General features: G+C 37.7%; 1 protein-coding gene across 2 annotated transcripts in view; it reads left to right on the top strand.

The window, feature by feature from the left end:
* EPB41L4A (erythrocyte membrane protein band 4.1 like 4A) overlaps positions 1-22472 on the top strand; it is a 349321-nt gene that overhangs the window by 127125 nt on the left and 199724 nt on the right. For both annotated transcript variants that reach the window (XM_060201270.1, XM_060201269.1), the window contains exon 3: positions 16917-17021. In XM_060201270.1, coding sequence (XP_060057253.1) covers positions 16917-17021 — 105 coding nt within the window. The remainder of the gene's footprint in view (positions 1-16916; positions 17022-22472) is intronic.

Raw genomic sequence — 22472 nt, 5'->3', positions numbered from 1 at the left:
TCACTGACTTCTAACCAAGAGATAAAGCAGGGTGGGGCAGAGATAATCCAGTGGTTATGCAAAGAGGCTTTCACAGCTCCACAGCTATGCCACCTAGGAATAGGTCTTCTCCTGAGTTTCCTGGTTAGTTCTCTGTCCCTGGTGTCAGCACAGGTCCTCCCTGCTGCTGCTCCAGACTGTGAGAGCAGTAGCAATGGAGACTTGGAGTTGCACTTGATTGGACTGTTACTAACCACTTAATCTCTCCCTAGGCTTCTCTCTTTCCACCAGCCACACATGTTTGCACTCACTGGTGATTTGGTGGGTTCCTGAAATTGTTCTAGTCCTGTCTTGTTTCGGTCCTAGGTGGTCTCCTTTGGTATTCCTTCTGCCTAAAAGGCTGTCTGGAGCAGTGTAGTCATGCAGGTACTGAGCCCCAGCAGTAATCAGAGAGATTAAATGGTTGCTTTTGTTTCTATAGTACAATAAGATATAGTAAAATGTTAGCAGAATAGTCCTGTGTAGCCATATGGTACATATGTGCCTTTTGTCCTATCCACATAAGCAGTATGGGAGTATAGCCTTCAGCTTCAGAGCCAATGGCATGGTGTTCTGGGCTTTGGTTCTGATTTTCCAACCTTTCTTCTGCTCTTACATCTTCTTTGACTCTTAGTACTACTGATGCTTTTCAGAGCCTGGACTCACCCAGATAGGAAACTCCCTAGTCTGCAAGTTCCTCTCAGTAAACCTGCCTTGGTTCCTGGAGATATGTCTCTCTCTTCCTTTCTTAAGAGATTTTTTTTCAATCAATTTCTTTTTTTTCTGTTTCAAGTACAATCTAGGACAGCACTATGTATTTAGAAAGATTTATTTTGAGGTTTATATTCTTAATGAATTAAAACATTTGGAGTTGTCTGAAGCATAAGGAAGAAAAAACAGAATTTGTCTTGGGTTTGAGGAATATATTTATTTAGGTTTAATTTTTATGCAATCTTCAGAAATCCAAAGTGTATGCTATAAGTCAGTGTTAGAAATAACTCCTCATTCTGGGAATTCTGATTTTTACTGTCAAGGAATGCTCAGTTTCCTGTGGACTGCCTTTTAAAAAATTCATTTACTTACTGATGAAGTTTTTGTGAACTTGTGTTCTCACAAGATTTTTAAGAAACTGGGAGAGGCAAATTTTTGTTTATTGCCATATATACTATACAGATTCTATTTTTAGACTTTCAACTGAGTAGACCTGTGATCTGTGAATAAGTCACTAATCTCTTGGATCTCAGTTTCCTCATCTGAAAAATAAGGGAGTTAATAAGTCTCTATAGATAAGAATCAAGAGCACTGTTGATGTTATAGTATCTGTTTATCAAAATACCTACCCTTGTCTTGAGTGTAGTGATTTAATATTAAACCACTTTTGCCCCTTACACACTTTGAAATTATCCAGGGGCCAGTGAAATAGCTCACTTGGATAGTGTCCTGCTTTGCTATATGAACAATCCCAGTTTGTTCAAACTTGAGCCCCACTGCATTAAAAGAAGCTTTGGTGCTATGGTATCTCTCTCTACCTCTCGTTTGCACTCTCTTTCTTTCTCTGTCTGTCTCTATCTAAACATAAGTGAATTTATTAAGAAACTCTTATTGGGGTGGAGGAGATAATATAATGGTTATGCAAATAGACTCATGCCTGAGACTCCTGAGTCCCAGGTTCAATCCCCCACACCTCCATAAGCCAAAGCTGAGCAGTGCTCTGGTATTTCTCCATCTCTCTCTCTCTTTCTCTCTCTCTCTGCATTTCTCTCAAAAATAAAATAAATGAAATATTTTTTAAAAAACCCTTTTATTCATGTGAGCTTTTTCTGTGTATGCTCACTATATTGTAAATTAAACCGAAAACATAAGACAATTCATTAAACGAAACCTATTTTGAAAAAAAATGCATTTATATATCAACAAAATTATATTTCATTGTGGAAATAGCTGTGTTTTTTAAAACAATTTTATGGAGAATAATGTTTTTGCATTTCTCTAACTTCAGGCTTTAAAAAGATAACAAGGTTCTCATATCTGTTTATACATTGTCTGTGGTAACATCATGGTCACAACATCTTTGGGAACTACTTTTGAGACAAGGAGAACAAAAAAGACAATGAATTAATAATAATTAGGAATATATTTAAGTTGGTGAAATAATGGAAGGGATTTTAGGTATTTCCAGGGTTTTGAACCTTGCTTGGAGAGCTACTGGTATAAGAAAATGAGGTTAAACTTTTTAGTCATATCTTAGTGGGAATCCTTCCTTTACTTCTTTTGTGTCTTGACTATAGCCTCACCTATTATTTTTTTCCCAATACCTGTGGCCTCATTTGTAATACTCACATTCCCATATCTCTTGTGGAGATTAGATGTGATAAATTTTAAGAATATCACATAGTTCTATAAATTTATAGAATCAAGGTTTATGTTGTCTTGTGCTGTAGTTTGAAATAGTGCAGTGAAAGTGAGTTGAGCAAAAGCAAAAAAGAACATAATAGACTTAGTGGAGGAAAAAGACAGAAAGTGAGGTGGATAAATGTTGGGTAGTTGCCATCTCCCCCTGGCTTCTGCTTAACCATATGCCTATATAGGGATTTTACTGATCCAAAGCTTTGGTCTATTTACATAAATCACTTTTACATAAAGCACTCCAGGGCATTGGTGGTTCTATGATAGGATTCTCTCCTGCTCCACCCCCTCCTTGTCACACACTGATCCCTTCTTTGTCACACTCTGATTTTCACCAGTCACTTTTCTCTCCACCCTCTCTATATCACATCCTGTTTCCACCCTACTTGGAGAGTATAAAAACAGCTGCTCTTCTGATTAAAGACACTTGGAAATTGCTTTTCGGGAAGAAGTACCCTCAGGCTATCCCGGCAGATAAATGTCTACAAGATGGCTCCTTGGGTGTCCATGTGGTTCCTTCTATCAAGAGATTCATTTTGGGGCCAGGTAGTGGCGCAACTGCTTAAGCACTCACATTACAGTGCACAAGGACCCGGGTTCAAGCCCCTGGTCCCCACCTGCAGGGGCAAAGCTTAAAAAGCAGTGAAGGAGCTCTACAGGTGTCTCTCTTTCTCTTTATCTCTGCCTCCTCTTTCAATTTCTCTCTGTCATATCCAATAAAAAATGTTTAAAAGATGGCTACCAGGAGGAGTGATCTCATAGTCCAGGCACTGAGCCCCAGCAATAACCCTGGTAGCAAAATAAATAAATAAGAGAGAGACATTTCTTTTCCCTCCCCTTCATAGGAAGACTTCAGAAGCTGAACCTATGACTTGTGTTGTTGAACAACAGAGTTAGTAAGAATGATGGACCAGATAGGAACCTTAACTAAATTTGGCAGTATATTTCTCATACTGTCTCAGAGACTTCAGTCACCATATAGTGAAATGCCGGGAAATTGTGAGGATGTGGTTGAGCTTAGCAGGGCTTGACCTGAGGAGTGTGTCTATCCTGTCAGTCTCTCCCTCTACTGAGAGGTTGAGCAAGGAGGGACAGGAGTAACCCCAAAGGTTTGCCTCATCTTATCAGACTCCGTGCTTCACAAAACACCCCACATTCCTGTTACTATGGCCATTAGATAAAAAGAAAGGGGAGATGTCAGAAAATTGTGAGGAGCCTCACAAAAAAACCCCTGCATTCCTGTTACTGTGGCCTACCTACATAATCATTGTTTTGCCTGAAATATCCCCACCCATTTCATTCTTTGATCTATCTTCTTTCTACCCTCAAGACCCTCCCTGTCTCCAGGGAGGGTATTAATCCCACCAGTTAAAACTCTCGTTAACAGTTGCTAAGGAAGTTCCTACCTTTCCAGCCTTGCTCTGCCTCTTTCCTAGCCATTTCTGTTTCTGACTTGCCACTTCCGGGTCTGTCCTATAAAAAGCCACGTGTTTGGTTCCTGAGTCATCTCCCTTGCATCGCTGAGTGAGTAGCAGCCCGGGCTGGCTCCAGTTGCATTCTCTCCAACCCAGAGAGTATATGCCCTGGAAGAGGCACCCCCATGCTATCCTGGCAGTGAAAGCATATTTGTATTGTAGAGAGAAGCTCTATTCTGAGAGATTAGATTACAAAGAGAGGAGGATGTGTTCCAGGAGGTGGTACAGTGATAAAACTTTGGACTCTTGAGCATGAGGTCCCGAATTTGATCCCTGTCAGCACATGTGCTAGAGTGATGTCTGGTTCTTTCTCTCTCCTCCTATCTTTCTCATAAATAAATAAAATCTTTTAAAAAATTTAGAAAAAAAAGAGAGGAGGAGCAGTTGAATTTGCTATAGTCACTTCTCTCACCCAGGTGAATGATGCCACTTTGTATCCTGTAGTTTCCTGAACCTCTTACCACCATGAGAGGCAGCAGACACTATCCCACCTGAGCCCCTTAACATTATAGAAATGGAGCACATTTTTGTTGTTGCTTTAGGCCACTAAGTTTTGAAGTGATTCGTTACTCAACAAAAGATAGCTGCAACATTAAATGAAAGTCTGAGAAGTGTTTCAGTGTGGATCAACCTTCAAATATGAAAAAAATAGCACCTTTGAAAAATTTTTACTCATTTTTTCTGACAAAATGAGAGTTTTCTTTACAAACTCATCATCTAGAGTTCAAGATTATGAGTATCAAATAGTGGTTAAGAACAGTTAACCTGAGAATATCTGTCCCTATACCTGCTTTTTTCTCCTAATGGGCCTGAGCTGTAAGAATAAAAAAAGCTGATCAGAGTAATAGTGTAATTTATAATTTCCCAGAGAACTTGGGCTCTAGTATGTTTAAAATGCTGGATAAAAATATAGTGAATTTTAAAGGCTTAACATTAAAGACTTTTTTGAAGGGTTGATGTCCCCTTTGTAGAGGATTAAGCATAGTCTTTTGTCTTGAATGTAATAGTTACCATTCTGTGCAGTTGGTAAAAACCTGCCTTTCTGGTTTGTAATATCATGTTAATCAGCAAAGGTGTGTTATTACTCATTTGAAAAAATTCTTTGTTCTGGTTGAAAGCTTCACTGATGATATTTTCAAATAAATATGTGTCGTACTTGGTTTCCTTTCTCTCAGAAAGCTCTGTTCTTTCCAGAATGTTGTTAGTATGTCAGTAACGAAGTAATCTATCTCCATTTACTGAGATTTAAGTGGTACTTAATTCATAGTCCAGAAATGTGTCACAGGTATTTATTTATTCTCATTTGCAAAGTAAATTAATATGCTGTTCAATTCAAACAACATTTCTGAGTAGTTATTAAATAGTCAGATACTTTTATTTTCCTGTCTCATATCTAATCTCTCTTTTTAGTCTTCCTGATTAAGGAAAACGTAATTCTTGACAGTTTTACATTATTTCATGACTGTAAACTTGATGGAAGCTGCATCTTGATGAAAATGATGTGGCATATATCTGAAATTGATACAAAATTATAAATAAGTGTTACCTAATTAAGAAAAAAGTTGCAATTCTATGAAACTATATATATTTACACACACACACACACACACACACACACACACACACACACACACACACACACATATAAAATGTCCTTTATACTTTATAAAGTTTAAATGTGACATGGATACTACCTTTAGAGTCTACTGAGTTGTCGGTGTCACACAGCACTAGAACAAATGTATGCCTTTTCAAAATTTAAAGTAAACTAAATAAATATATTGATGTCAGGATAAATTAATCCACCCATTCTAGCTCTTTGCTTTTTTTTTTTTTCATTTTTTAGGTCTGATTTTTATAAAAACAAACAAAAAACAAAAACATTCATGAAAGAGAGACTTACTTCATAGGTCACTATGCTTTCAGTGTCTTCCTTCCCCCCATTGGCCCATACTGTTAATTTGGTGAAATTATAGGGAGTTTGCTCTATGTAAATTGGTGAACTACATGAAAAAGAAAGTGTTGTACAGTAGTCAATTCCTGATTTCTACCATCTGAATAATAGCAAAAAAAGTTAAGAAGTATGTAATGACTTTATAAAGGCAGTATATTTATATAGAATATATGCCAGTATTTAGTATATGCTTCAGAGACAGGTAAGAATAAGATATGTTGCAGGTTTAATGAAGGTAGTGGTCATAATAATTTGAGGGAAGAAGTTGTTTTTTATGGAGCAATAGTGTTTGAACTAGTCTTGATGGGTAAGTAGGATTTTGATAATGAAAGTCTTGTTGCTAAGTGCTGTGGTCATAGCTATTTTTTATGTTGTCACTTCTTGATTAATTTCTGGTTTTGACAGAGATTTCTGCAAAGGATCAGTAAAATGGAATTGTCCTAAGTCAATCTCAGTTTTTGTCTTTTCTCCACCAAGGGTTGTAAGAAGCAGAGACAAATTTAACTTAAACCTACAAGTGAACTCCCAGAGGGTTAAAGAATAGGAAAGCTACCTGGGGAGGGGATGGGAATACGGAGTTCTGGTGGTGGGAATTGTGTGGAGTTGTATCCCTCTTATCCTATGTTTTTTGTCAGTTTTTTTATTTTTATAAATAAAAATTTTAAAAAAAACCTACAAATGAAATACTTTCTTCAAGTTTGGGAGCTACTCTCTGCCCTAATCCAGTTTTCTAGTTCTATTCTAAAATCTGACTACATATTCCCAGACAATAATTTTTAGTCTACCTCCCCATCAAGCTCAGGCAAAAATCACTAAATCTTGGACCCCAAGAGACATACCTAAAATAAGACTTTCTAGCTTCTTACCACCCTAAAATCCTTATTTTCACTTGCTCTATTCCTACTTTCTGGTTCCTATCTGTTAAATATTTTGTCCTCTCTTGTAACTTACTGCCTTTCAGAGACCAAGTTGCTGATGCTACCTTGTTTTTGTCCTGAACTCCATGGATAGATTAGCTCACCAATGTGCCACAGAACCTTATTTCTTCAGAGCCATACCCCACTAAGGAAAGATAGAAACTATTATCTGGGGATATGGATTGACCTGCCAATGCCGATGTCCAGCAGAGAAGCAATTACAGAAGCCAGACCTCCTACCTTCTATACCCCAAAAAGAATTTTGGTCCATATTCCCAGAGGGGGAGAAATGTTATGGGAAGAAGGCTCTGAAACCCAATTCATCAGGACCCAGAGAGAGAGAGAAGAGGAAAAAAATGAAGTACATTTAGAAGTAATAGTAGGGGTAGTTGTGACTTAGAAAAGAAGAAAAGGCAGGACTATAAAAAATGGGATATATATATATATATATAGGGAGAAAGAGAGAGAGAGAGAGAGAGAGAGAGAGAGAAGTGACAGATATTTATAGAAATAATAGTCAACCCATATCGGTGACCTTGGGAGTGGAAGGCATGGAAACACAGAACTCTGGTGGTAGTAGGAATGGTGTGGAATTGTACTTCTGTTATTTTGTAATTTTGTAAATCACTAATAAAAATAAAATAATACATAAAATTAGAAATAAAATTTCCTATCTTAGCAATGAAACTCTTTGTCTCAGCTTTTTAAAGACAGAATGCACTGTATCTACACTGGTATATAATGACATAAGTACATAGGGTTTGTGAAAAACTGAGATTGAGACTTAACATAGGGCCAGCAAGATAACTCAACTGTATATTGTGCCTGGTCTGTTATTTGAGTGCCTCAGCTCCCACTTCACAGAAAGAAGCTTGATTGCTATGTTTCCTTCTCTCTCAAAAAGGGGGGTGGAGTGGAGCCAGGTGGTGGCACACCTGGTTGAGCGTACATGTTACAGTGAGCAAGGACCCAGGTTCCAGCCCCCAGTCCCCACCTGCAGGGGGAAAGCTTCACAAGTGGTGAAGCAGGGCTGCAGGTGTCTCTCTGTCTCTCTGTTCCTCTTCATCTCCCCCTCCTCTCAATTTCTGACTGTCTCTAGCCAATATATAAATAAAGATAATTTATCAAAAACTGCCTTAGAGCAATGAAGTCCCAATTTCTTGGGTTGGCTCTTGTGAATTGCCAGATTTCTTGGGTTGGCTATTGTGAATTGCTTGCTTATGGTTAAATTTGCTAACAAATCAATAGCTTGACATTATATAGTCCTATTTTGTCTCTATGCATATTTCTTAACTTTCCTCATAGTACATTAACCAATTACTTCTATTACTGTGGTATGTGTACATGGTAGCTAGTCAAATGTATAAAAGAACTTCTAATAAAAACTAAGTCCACCCCTATCTCACTTTCTAGAAGCCTCAGGGTTTCTTTAGGGTTTTAATTGGTTAGTCAACTGATTTCTCCACAGAAGTTGTCTTACCTTCTGGGTACATGTTGCTCTCTCCTGGCATAAATTAGTGGACTTTTTTTTTCATATTTGTGAGATTAATAACATGACATGGTACTAAATAAGTATTTGAATGAGTGAAGTCATATGCTTATTTATTTATTCATTCATTTATTTACTTTTAGGACAGAGAGAAATGGAGAGAGGAAGGGAAGACAGAGGGGGAGAGAAAGACAGACACCTGCAGACCTGCTTCACCGCTTGTGAAGCGACCCCCCTACAGGTGGGGAGCCAGGAGCTCGAACCAGGATCCTTATGCAGATCCTTGCGCTTTGCACCATGTATGTTTAACCGGCTGCGCTACCGCCAGCCCCCCTTATATGTTTATTTTATAATATTCTTGATGGTATAGCACTTATTTGTCTGCTTCCAGTAATAAATCCTGAAACTGGCAAGTTCCTCATCCATTGTACTTTAGTGAGTGCTTTCTCCTTTAGATACAGAGAGATGTTGCTCCAGTTACTCAGTCAGTGAGTGCAAGGTACTTACAAGACAATACATTGGTGAGCAGTGCTGTGGTTGTGCAACAGGGAAAAGACATTACAGTGCCAGCGTTGCCCAGTGCCCTAGCACCTCCTATGTAGTACCAGGGTTTGAACCTGGACTGTATACATGACACAGCACATGCCCTGTTTAGTCATTTCTCTCACCCTCTTTACAAAATATTTATTTACTTGAGGGAGAGAAACAGTGGGATGATGGCTAGCTCTGTTATGTGGTGATTCTAAAAATTAAAAAAAAAAAAAAGCCTCAGGGACCTCAGGTGTGGATGTTTGGTACATTTCTTCTGTACTATCTCCACAACCCCTGTAGTTCTTTCTTAACTCTCATGTCTGCTTTCTACCAGTTCTTAAATTCATGACATTTTTTTTTGTAAACCTGAAAATTTCCAACCTCAATTGCAAAATATAAATTCTTGTAGGTAACTTCTCTGAAGAGCCCCCATGAAGAATGAGATTATTAATTAGTGTGAGAACGGGAGCCGTAACAATAGAATCTATGGAAGGGTGACTGGGATGTGGGGTTTCAGTTAGAATAGGACTGGCAGGAATGTGAGATGGTGACCTGCATCCTTCATTCCAAAGTGAATTTATTCCTGGCATCCATGCTTCTGAGTCTTGTCATATTATGATATGACAGAAGAGAAGTTAAGAGGTTTTCATGTACATGTTTGCTTGGAGTAGTGACAGAAATAAAGTATTTCTGAGGCTTGCCTGGCACTGTGCCAGCTGCATGTGTAGACACACCCTGCAAAGTACAGAACACTGTAGAAGGAGTAATGAGACATTGTGTTTTTTTCTTAGGTCATCACTGGATTCATTGCATAACACTGCATGCTGGCCTTGTGGTTTCTTTATAGAGGATAACAAATATGTTAAAGTTCGATGTTTGAAAAAAAAAGATTTTCATCATGAGATTCCAGATGAATGTGAACTGATGGCAGAAGACTGTTCTGATGTTGTGTTTTTTTTCTTTTTGGAATGAGTGTTTTGGAAAACGATTCCTTCTGTGCATGAAATTTTTTGCCATTTTCCTTTTACTTTCCAAAGTATTCAACTGGTTTTTCAAACTTGTGGTTGTGCATATTCTTCATGAGTCGAGTGTTATCTTTCTTTATGCTTTTATAAATAGATTGTATGCATGAAAAAAACTAGCATTTCTTAGGGGAGTAGAAGCAGGAAACATTTTTCATAATGACAGCCTTGATTTATATATTATTTAGAAAATCTGTGCCACTTGAGTGCTATAATTTCAAGTGCTCCTCTTTTATTCATGAAGCACTTCTTTACCAGTGTGGGATAGAAGAATTAGGTAGGGTTGTGTGCCTCTTTCTGCTTCCCCTGCTTATGCCATCTGTTCCTGCCTGTGCCTCAATGAGAGAAAGGGTCCAGAGGAAAGATTAGATCAAGATGGAACACTGTATTCCAACCTTTGTACTCCAGCTTTTCAAAAATATTTTGAAGCAATAGGAAAGAGATGTGTACATTTTCCACAGCAACTTGGAAAATATGAAAGACTGATCTTAGTGGTTCAGAAAGTATAAAAAAAATTGCTGAGACAAAAAGCAGGCATGAAACAATTGAAGGTGAAAAGCAAAAGTAAGAGAACTGTGAAAGGTGATGTAGTAGATAAAAGACTCCTTCAAGTTTAGTGGCTGTGAATATATTGAGACTAGGAGAATATCTAAACAGCTCTCAGATCTCTCTCTATATATATCCTGTACAAAATATGAATAAATATAGGCCCCAGGTCAGATCAATGTAATTAATTGCATTTATATATTTTCTTCAAGTTTGGGAGCTACTCTCTGCCCTGATCCAACTTTGTGGCCCTATTCTCAACTCTGACACAATCCTCCTAGTCAGTATTTTCTGTCCACCTGCAGGTTAGCTGTCAAGATTAATCAAAAATTAACACAGTCATGGGCCCCTATGAACATACCTAAAATAGACTTCCTAACTTCTAACCACCCTCAAGTCCCTATTCCCATCTGCTCTATTCCTACTTTATGGTTCCTGTTTATTAAACATTTTGTCCTGCTTTATATCGTACCACCTTTCAGCCATCAGATTGCAGATGCTACTATAATTTCATCCTGAACTCCCTGGGAAGATGACCTCACCAATGTGTCCCAGAACCTCACATCTCCAGAGCCCTACCCCACTAGGAAAAAACAGAAACAGGCTGGGGGTATGGATCGACTTCCCAACAAAGATTTTCAGTGGAAAAGCAATTACAGAAGCCAGACCTTCCATCTTCTGCACCCCATAAAGAATTTTGGTTCATATTTCCAGAGTGGTAGGGATAGTTGACCACAGGACTCTGAACTCCAACCCCATCAGGACCCAGATACAAAAGAGGGGGACAAAAGGGGTGGTGGGAGAAAAACACTTCAAGGTAATAGGTATGACTTAGAAAGGAAAAGAAGGCAGGACCATAGAAAAATGGGAAATATATATATATATATATATATATATATATATATATATATAGAGAGAGAGAGAGAGAGAGAGAGAAATAAGAAATAATATCTGTGCAGAAATAATATCTGTGATATTGAGAAAACTAATGCAGTTTCCAATGGATGGAATGGGGACATAGAGCTCCAGTGTTGGGAAAGGTGTAGAATTTTAGCACTGTTGGGGAGTCAGGCAGTAGAGCAGCAGATTAAGCACACGTGGTGCAAAGCACAAGGACCAATGGAAGGATCCCGGTTTGAGCCCTCAGCTCCTCACCTGCAGGGGAGTCAGTTCACAAGTGGTGAAGCAGGTCTGCAGGTGTCTATCTCTCTCCCTCTCAGCTTTCCCCTCCTCTCTCCATTTCTCTCTGTCCCACCCAACAATGACATCAATAACTACAACAATAAAACAAGGGAAACAAAAGGGAATAAATAAAAAATTTTTTAAAACACTTATTTCATAGTTTTGTAAGTTAATATTAAGTAACTAATAAAGAAATCAGTAACACTTAGATTGCTAAAAAAAAAAAGGTAAGATCAATACCCCTATTGACTAAAAGTAAAAGTAGAATAAAACAAAACAGATAATTTTTATTAGTGATTTAATAATAATTTACAAAAGTATAGGGCAACAGTGGTATTCTCACTACTAAAGACTTCTGTGACCCCACTCCCTTCATTGGAAACTGCAATGAATCTTGGATATGGGTTGACTGTTATTTCTTTCTTTTTTTTTAATTTATTTTATTTATTTATTCCCTTTTGTTGCCCTTGTTGTTTTATTGTTGTAGTTATTATTGTTGTTGTCGTTGTTGGATAGGACAGAGAAATGGAGAGAGGAGGGGAAGACAGAGAGGAGGAGAGAAAGATACACACCTGCAGACCTGCTTCACCGCCTGTGAAGCGACTCCCCTGCAGGTGGGGAGCCGGGGTTCGAACCGGGATCCTTATGCCGGTCCTTGTGCTTTGCGCCACCTGCACTTAACCCGCTGCGCTACAGCCCGACTCCCTTGACTGTTATTTCTATAACTATCTATATTGACATATATTTACCCATTTTTTCTTTCCACTTTTTTATTAGTGGTTGAATATGATTGACAAGATTGTAGGAAAAGAGGGTTATAATTCCATACAGTTCCCACCTCCAGAGTTCCATATCTCATCCCATCCATTGGGATTCATTGACATCCATTGGAAGTTTCCCTATTCTTTATCCCTCTGGGAGTATGGACCAAAGATCTTCTTATGGGGTGCAGAAAGTGGGAGGTCTGGCTTCTATAATTGCTTCTTTGCTGAACATGTTGCTCATTTTTTTGTGTGTGTGGTATTGCCTTCTCTTCCTAAGTCACGCCTACACCTATCACTGCTTCTGAATGTCCTTCCTTGTTTTCCTCTTCTCTATCCGGGCCCTGATGGAGGTGGAGTTGAGTCCTCTGGTCATCTATCCCTAACATTTATTTATGGAGTGCAGAAGATGGAAGGTCTGGCTTCTGTAATTGCTTTTCCACTGAAAATGTTTGTTGGGAAGTCAATCCATACCCCCAGCCTGTTTCTGTTTTTTCCTAGTGGGGTAGGGCTCTAGAGATGTGAGGTTCTGAGACACATTGGTGAAGTTATCTTCCCAGGGAGTTCAGGATGAAATTGTAATAGCATCTGCAACTTGGTGGCTAAGGTAGTAAGATATAAAGCCAGACAAAATGTTTAATGCACAATAACCATAAAATAGGAGTAGAGCAGATCGTAATGTGCTGGGCTATTTCATTTCCATTTCGGAGCCAAGGATGGCTTTTGACTTAGGAGAATTTCTTCCAAGCTCCTTTCCACCCACTGACCACACATATCTGTACTTACCTGTGGCTTAGTGAGTTTCTGGAGAAATCCTGGTTGTATTTTGAGTTTTCAGGTAATTTTTCATTTTTTTGTTTGTTTGTTTTTGTTCTAATTTATCAGGAGTGCAATCTGAAATGACTTCTTTTTTTTAGATTTCTTTATTGGGGAATTAATGCTTTACATTCAACAGTAAATACAATGGTTTGTACATGCATGAGCTTTCTCAGCTTTCCATATAATAATACAACCCCCACTAGGTCCTCTGTCATCCTTTTTGGACCTGTATTCTCCCACCCACCCCAGAGTTTTTTATTTTTGTGCAATATGCCAATTCCAGTTCACGTTCTACTTGTGTCTGAAATGATTTCTACTCCATAGACACACCCCCCAAAAAAGACTTTTAAAAAGCAAGAAACATGAAAACTTTAAATTATATGATAAGTATAGATAAGTGCTATGTAACAGCCATCTATAGTGGTCACCTAGAGTTAGGTGAAGATGTTGTTGGGGAAAGACCTAAATTCACTTTCTAGTACTGTATGTACCCTCCCCTCCCCCTCCTCTCCTTCCTTTTCCTTTTCTCTGTCTCTTATTCAATACATAAATAAATGTTTTTTTTTTTAAGTCAAAAAAGGATAGTTTACCTAGAAGGATGTGTGGCTTGCCATGCTTAAGACCCAGGCTTGACTCCCAGTGTCACATGGAGATGAGATGATGCCGTGGGGAAGCTCTGGTGCTGTGATATCGCTATGTGTCTGTATCGCTTTGCTTCTCTCTCCACCTGAATGACAAAGTTGGCCTGGAAGCAGTGAAATCTCCCATGTTCAAGCTTCTTGCTCCTCAAAAAATTAAGGAATAAGAGAGGAATACATGTCCTTCTAGCTACCAGGTCTCCCCAGCCAATGCAGTAAGAGCAGGAGCAAATATGGAGGAGACATTTTGAAATGGAAGAACTGAATACTTTGCTCTTAAGAGCCTACCTGATGATATTAGACACCGTTCTAGTTAATTTCCCTAGCTTAAGGTCAATTGTGACATAACACAGTCACATGAATGGATTAAATGAATTTCCAGGGGTTGAGAGCAAGGTACTTTCTTTCCCTTTTTTATTTTTGTTTATTTTTGGACAGTGGAGGTGGTGGTGACATTTTGTCGACTATACCTGCCACAAACTAGAATTTATATAAGATACTCATTTTTAAAAAAGCATAAACTTTTTGTGATGGTTATAGTAGAAAATCATGTAGGTTTCATTTTGTAAATATCACCCTGCCTACTTCCCTGACTCTTCCAGGCTGTCAGTTCTACTTAATTTTACCCAGAATCCCAACAGGATTGTTTATTAAGTTGACAAGCTGGTTCTAAACTTCCTGTAGTAGAGAAAAATGTCTAAGAATTGGCAGAGACCTTTTTGAAAAAGAATAATGACTACCAACTAATTAAACTAATAAAAATCTTGGAGGATTCATCAAGGAATGAGGATGTCTTTTTAGTGGATGATAAAGTTGTTTCTAGTCAAAAGGGAAATGATAGTCTTCTTGATAAATAGTGGTACACTTGTCTATCTATTTGAAAATAAAACTAAGCTCTAACCCAAGCACAAAAATAAACTCCAAATGTACTGAAGGGCTACTGGCACTAAGTAAAATTGTATAAGTATGAGAAATACTTTGGAGAATTTACTCATAACCTTGGAGTTGGAAGGTCTTTAACCAAAGTGTTAGGAAATGTTCTGTATAAGCAAATCATATGATAGAACTCTTATTTTTATTAATGTCAAGAACTTTCTTTTTTCTTTTTTCTTTTTTTTGTCAAGAACTTTCTAATTAAGCTACTATCTATCCCCAGGTCCCCATTTTGCCCTGTCAGATTGAGTGGAAAATTGCTCTCTCCAGAAACTGGCTGTGGTGTGGGTAAACACGTTTATTGAATGAATTATAAGGGTCTTTTGGCAGTGTCCATCACAATTTTAAGTATGCATGTCCTTGGGATGAGTAACTTCCTTTACAGACTTTTACCCTAGTGAAAGGCATGGGTATGTGTGTACAAAGAGGCATTCATTGATTGTGGCATTGTCACTATAGCAGAAAATGTGTAACAGCCTGGTTATGGAAGAAATTTGTTCAGAAATGATTTAATGGATTTTGAAAAAGGAACCAATTAAGTTTAACCAAGGATAACTTGGAGAAAAATCATACCCAAGAATTACCTTCTCCCAGTTTATGCTCTTATAACCTACTATTATCCACTTTATGATATTTAATAAAAATATTTCTCACATGTTGCAGTTCTTTTTTTTCTGTAAATTTCAAAATATTGAGTATTCACCACATATGAGTAAACTGATGGTTATTATATGAGCTAAAATGCAACTGAACAAAGCCCTAGATATATTGTGTCATTAATACAATGTGTGACTTATCTGGAATTTCATTTACTGCCATATAATATCTTCCCAGTGATGAGACAAAAGGAATGAGAAGTCTGTCTCTGCACATATACCACCAAAACGAGTTATCTTCAAGATTAATGTGGCGTGTGAAGTAGAGCTTACTGATTAAATGTTTATTTAGTATGCGTGAATAATAGGTATTTAAGATATCTAATGATAAGCACTTGGGGAGATAACGATTAGATATTTAGATAGGTGTCAGCATTTACAAATTAGTCTAGAGAAGTGTTTTCTTTGTGTTTAAGTAAAAGAGACAAAATGCAATGCCCTTACATGAACTTTTATTTTGGCATTGTTAATGTATGACTTTATTAGTAATACATTTAAAATAACGTTTTGATGGGGTGGAGTAGTGGCATATCTGGTAGAGGGCACATTTTACCATATATGAGGACCTGGGTTCAAGCCCTCTGTCCCCACCTGAAGGGGGAAATCTTTATAAGAGGTGGAGCAGTACTGCAGGTGTCTCTCTGTATCTCTCTCTCTTTCTATCTCTTTGTCTCATACTTTATCAAAATAAAATAATGTGAAAAGTTTCTTGAAAAACCAATAAAGCTTTGGCTACCGCTATTTGAGTTCTATTTACCTTCTGTATTAATTGTGAGAGTTGTTGAAAAACTGCTTCTTAAAAGGAAGAGTTGTAGGATTTTTAACTCAAGCATTCTTTTTTTATTTATAAAATGAAAATATTGACAAGACCATAGGATAAGAGGAGTGCAATTCCACACAATTCCCATCACCAAAATTTCGTATCCCATCCCCTCCCTTGATAGATTTCCTATTCTTTATCCCTCTGGGAGTATAGACCCAGGATCATTATGGGGTATAGAAGGTAGGAAGTCTGACTTCTGTAATTGTTTTCCCACTGAACATGGGCATCTGCAGGTAGATCCACACTCCCATCCTTTCTCTCTCTTTCCCTAGTGGGGCAGGCCTCTGGGGAGGTGGGGCTCTGGAACACATCGGTGGGATAGTCTGCCCAGGGAAGTCAGATTGGCATCGTGGTGACATCTGGAACCTGGTGGCTGAAAAGAGTTAAGATATAAAGCAGAACAAAATTGTTGACTAATTAACTTAAGCATTCTTCTTGTGAGTTTATTAGATGATCTTATATGAGTAATTATCTATTAAAAGGAGATTTTTGTCCTTAAGATAATTTACAATTTCATGAGAAAATAAACTTGTATTTATATAAAGCAACTTAAAACCTTTTCCAAAACATTGTCTTTAACACACTTTGTTAAAAATCCTTTTCTTTCTTTATATCAGAGTAAAGTTTAAAGAGGTAACTGTGGACTAATAAGCTCATCCTGTTATATTCAAAGCTAATAAAAGACGAGAATTGTGATTATGTCCTGCTAGGGGAAGAAAAAAGCTAACATTGAATTATCTTCGCAGAAGTCAACGAAGGGTTCAGTTGTCCTTGACCACGTGTTTCGCCACACAAACCTCGTGGAGATAGATTATTTTGGTCTGCGATACTGTGATAGAAGCCATCAGACGGTGAGTATAGACTCTATATTACATTTTCCTGGTTATAAATTTTACTTTCTCTAGCTTTTTCTGATGTGGTTTTAGGCAGCTTTTGTAAATAAAAATGCTCTGAATATTAACCATGATATTTGCATTTTTTTTCATTTTCAGCCAAAAGTCTGTGGAGTTGCAGCATTCACAGATTCACATATGTGTACTCTTCCTTGCAGATGACTTATCAGGCTTCCAACTTTGCAACCACATAGGCTATGCTTTTCATTTGGACTACAAAGAATAGTGAATAAATGATTTGTTATGTGTTAGAAGATAAGTGACTAATTAGTCTATTTAAGAAAGTAAATGGTAAAAGAGAAGAACAGTGTACAGTGAGGAAAGGTATATATCTAGGTTTTAGAACTTATACAAACATTAAATGAGTGTTTTCCTTGATGAGCTTCATGTAGAAAATAGTAATAAAGGTGACCAAGCTTTTGGTATCTCATATTATTGTTCATGAATGTTTTATTCACAATATTTTCCTAACAGTTGAATGGTAAAAATTTAATAAAGAAATTTAATGTAGGGGGCTAGGGAGTGGTACACCCAGTACACCATGGTACACCCAGGTACATATCATGCACAAGAAACCAGGTTCCAGCCCCCAGTCCCCACCCACGGGTGAAGCTTCATAAGTCATGAAGCAGCAGTGTGAGTCTCTTTTATTCTCCCTCATTATCCCCTTCCCTCTCAACTTCTCTCTGTCTCTATTAAAATAAATAAACACATCTTTCAAGAAAGGAAGGGAGGGAGGAAAGAAGGACAAAGAAGAAAGAAACTGAACACAATGGCTACTATAAATTCTATGTGATTATAAGGCCAAATAACTGCTGGGTTGTTGGAAGAGTCATGAAACATTTCTACCTAGAAAAGCATAGAAAAAAAAAAAGTTAGGACTTTTCTGACAATCCAGTATTTCTTGGATGATGATCAAGGAAGAACTTTGGAGGTAATATATTTGTTAAAGATCTTTATACACTCATCAGTCATTTAAGTTTCTTTCATATTTTGAGTGTTGTAAATAGTGTGAAACTAGAGATGATTGTGCTTTGTGAAATAAACTGAGAGGTGAAATGCAACTTCAAGATGGTTTCACTCATATGTGGAATATAGATGACTGCAACAAACTTGTAAAAAAATAGATAACTAAAGCATTTTTTGGACTTTGTGAGAATTATGGTAGTTATCAAGGGAAGAAGGTAAAGAACTTAAGTGGAGGCTTGGTGAATTATACTTACCATGGAAGTGTATGAAATTATATCCCTGAAATCTTTTAGTTTAGTAAAACCCTCTTAAGTCAGTAATTAAAGGGGGGGCAGAGGTCTTAATTTTAATTAGATTCAATCATATTTTATAAAATATTTATATACTTAAAAATACCCTAATTTAACTTTTATTTTTGATGTTTTTCAACTCCTATTGAATTAGAGATTTCTTCCTCTTCACTCATCCATTCTCCCAGCCTCCACAGGGTGACTTGGGGTCTATTCACTAACAGACAAGATTATCTGAACAGTGTTACTATGCTCTGCCCCCAGGCATGTGCTAGGATGAAAAGAGGCGAGAAATGGAATGCTAGTCATGGTGCTAACTTGTGATGTTTCTCCAGCTAGTTCTACAACTTGCTTTGCTTTACAGTAGTAGTTTACAAAGTAGGAATAAAAATGAGTATGTTACTTATATTTTCATAGAAGGAAAACACTTTCTAAAGATAATTAATGCACATTTCAAAGAAAAGGAAATGGATTTATTTAGAAATTCACTGTGTTCTGTTTGGTACAAGCCATAAGTCAACATAGCAGAGCCATAAATCTATAGTAAAGATTAAATTGAAGGCTATAGAAGGTATCTTGCATTACATTCATATTTTTGAAATAACTTTTCTCCTCGCAGGGAAAATTACAGTTTCTTGATCTTATCTAGTAAGTCAGACATTGCTTGGAAAGATTGACTGTCTTGCTTAGATTATGTAGACCTTATCTATCATTTTTTTAAAAAGCTTTGCTAGGAAAAATGTGAAAACCTAGAGAATTTCTAACAGTGGTTATATCATTGCAGAAGAATTAGCTGTTAGTTCATTTTTATAGCAATAGAAATTTATAGTAGTACATATTTGTAGACTATTTAAAGCTTCTTAGAGTTTATATTAAGACTAGCACTTTTTTGTTTTATAATCTCTTACCTTTATTCCTAAAAGTTAGCATTTGACATAGTTTGTGATCCAAGTTTTAGGGATAAATTAATTATACAATAAAGAGAAAAGTAACTGTGTGTGTGTGTGTGTGTGTGTGTCTGTCTGTCTGTCTGTCTGTCTGTTACTGGGGACCTCAAATATGGATGACTCTACTGCTCCGAGGCAAATACTTTTGTTCTTTTTTTTATTTCTGATAAGTAGAGACAAAAGGAGAAAAACCATATCATTGCCTCTCTGTCCGTGGTTCTGTGGTACTTCCATATGGTGTTGGGGCTCAAACCTAGACCTTTGTAAACAGTAAGGTACACACCTACTAGATGAGTTACCTTTTGCACCAAAGAAAAAAAAGTAGCTCAGTGGGTTAAGCACACGTGGTGCAAGGACCAGCGTAAGGGTCCCGGTTCGAGCCCCCAGCTTCCCACCTGCAGGGGAGTCACTTCACAAGTGGTGAAGCAGGTCTACAGGTGTCTATCTTTCTCTTTCCCTCTCTGCCTTCCCCTCCTCTCTCCGTTTCTCACTGTCCTAACAACGACATCAATAACAACAACAACAATAACTACAACAACAATAAAAAAGCAACAAGGGTAACAAAAGGGAAGATAAATAAATATATTAAAAAAAAATTTTTTTTAATTGCCACCAAGGTTATCTCTGGGGATTGGTGCCTGCATGACAAATCTATCAATCCTGGTGGCTATATTTTTTTCCTTTTGATAGGGACAGAGAGAAATTGCGGGGGCATTGGGGGGGGGGAGAGCGTGAAAGAGCAAGTGAGCTATATAGCACTGCTTCTGAAGCTTCCCCATCTGCAAATAGGAACTCAGAGCTTGAATCCAGGTCCTTGCACATGATAACATGTGTGTTCTACTGTTTGTGCCACTACTGAGCCTGAAAAAAAAATTAATCATGTTGTTTTCATGTAGTAAGAAAACAAAGTTTTTAAATCTAAAATTACCATTATTTTATTTTATTTCTATTTTTTGCCACCAGGGTTGTCACTGGTGCTCGGTGCCAACACTGTGTATCTACTGCTCCTAGTGCCCCCCCATTTTATTAGATAGGACAGAGAGAAATTAAGAGAGCAGGGAGAGATAGAGAGGGAAAGAGAAAGGTAGACATCTGCAGACATGCTTCACCACTTGTAAAATGTTCCCCCTGTGGGTGGGGAGCTGAGGGCTCAAACCTGATCCTTGTGCCGGTCCTTGTGCGTAGTACTATGTGTACTTAACTGGGTGTACCACCACCTGGCCCCTGGGGAAAAATTATTTTTGTCTCCTGAATTTGGGTTATTTCTTTCTAGTAAACTCAGGTTAAGTAGATAATATGTAAATATTACTTATTCTTTGCATGTTCAATTGTATTCTGAGTGCTTTCAGTTCCTTATTGTTGCAGAAAGCTGTGATGCTGAGGTCGTGAGAACTTACCTTCCTCGCAACTAACATTTCATCAAAGCATTACATTTCTGACTGACTGATATAGTGTAATATATTTATGTAGGAACCTGTGATTCCACTCCTGCATGACTTTTCCTGGGTACTGAGGTAGAAGGGGCTGAGGAGATAGCATAGAGGTAATGTAAATAGACTTTCATGCCTGAGAAACCAAGGTCTTAGACTCAATCCTCAGCACCACCATAAGTCATAGCTGTGTAGTGCTGTTGTAAACATATAAATAAATGAATACATACAAATAGTCTTGGGTACTAAGATGTAACTTTTATATTTAGGAAGAAGAACAGGCATACTTCTCACTCCATAATGGCCTAACTTCATGCTTGAGGAATTTGTTGATAGACCCAAATTTATATTTCCTTATTTTTTATAGTCCTGATATCCCATTATTACTTTGTTTAAATGAGAATTTAAGCAACAGTTTTATATTGGATTACTTTTATTTAGAAATAGCGTTGTCTTAAAAATATATTAATGGGGGTTGGTCAAATAGCTCACAGGTATAGTGCACTGTTTTGCTATGTATACAGTCCAGGCTCAAGCCCAGCCCCCACTGCATTGAAGGAATTTTCAATGCTATATTCTCTTTCACTCTCTCTCTCCCTCTCAGACTTTTTATCTTAAAAAAATAGATTAGTGGGAGCCGGGTGGTAGCACAGTGGGTTAAGCGCACGTGGCGTAAAGTGCAAGGACCGGCTTAAGGATCCCAGTTCAAGCTCCCAGCTCCCCACCTGCAGGTGAGTCGCTTCACAGGCGGTGAAGCAGGTCTGCAGGTGTCTATCTTTCTCTCCCCCTCTCTGTCTTCCCCTCCTTTCTCCACTTCTCTCTGTCCTATCCAACAGTAATGATATCAATAACAATAACTACAACAATAAAACAACAAGGGCAACAAAAGGGAAAATAAATAAATAAATATTTAAGAAAAAATAGATTATTGTGTGGTATAGGAGGTGGCACATTGAATAAAGTGTTGAACTCTCAAGTATGAGGTCCTGAGTTTTATCCCTGGCAGCACATGTACCAGAATGATGTCTGATTCTTTTTCTCTCTTCTCTTACCCCTCTCATTAATAAATAAATAACTTATTAAAAATATTTTAGCTACAAAAATAGATTAGTGAGGATTGGAAGATAGCATAGTGATTATGCAAAACACTTTCATGCCTGATGCTTAGAGGTCCCATATTCAGTACCTGGCACAACCATAAGCCAGAGCTGAGCATGCTCTTGTTAAAAACAAACAAAAAAACTGTGTGTGTGTGTGTACAGAGAGAGAGAGAGAATTTATTTTCAATAAGGAGTGCCATATAAATAAAAAGAAAACTCAAAGAGGAACCACTTAGGTGAAAGTTTGAGAAAAATGAAAAAGAAAGTGGGAGATATGAAAGAAAATCAAAAGAGAGAAAGGATGGGAGGTATAAAGGAAAAGAGAAGAGTGAAGCATATGACATATGTATTCTTTTTTATGATGTATTAATTACCTTTCATATTTTTTAATTTATTGGATAGAAACTTAGAAGGATGAGGGAGATAGGGAGGGAGATAGAGGCATCTGCAATACTGCCTCACTGCTTGAGAAGCTCCCCCTGCTGCCTTGCAGATGGGAGCCAGGGGTGTGAATCCAGTTCCTTATATCTAACAGCATATAAGCTCAACCAAGTGTGCCACTGCCTGGCCCTGAGATGGCCCACTGTATTGGTGAGAACTATATAAGTTCTGTTCTTCTTCCCATGCCTTTGGACCATCCCCAACTCTTGCTGGGGGTGTACACTGCTTGTTA

The sequence above is a fragment of the Erinaceus europaeus genome, chromosome 11, assembly GCF_950295315.1.
Source record: "Erinaceus europaeus chromosome 11, mEriEur2.1, whole genome shotgun sequence".
NCBI lineage: Eukaryota > Metazoa > Chordata > Mammalia > Eulipotyphla > Erinaceidae > Erinaceus > Erinaceus europaeus.
The sequence above is the reverse complement of the archived record's forward strand: the minus strand, read 5'-3'. Positions and strand labels throughout refer to the sequence as shown.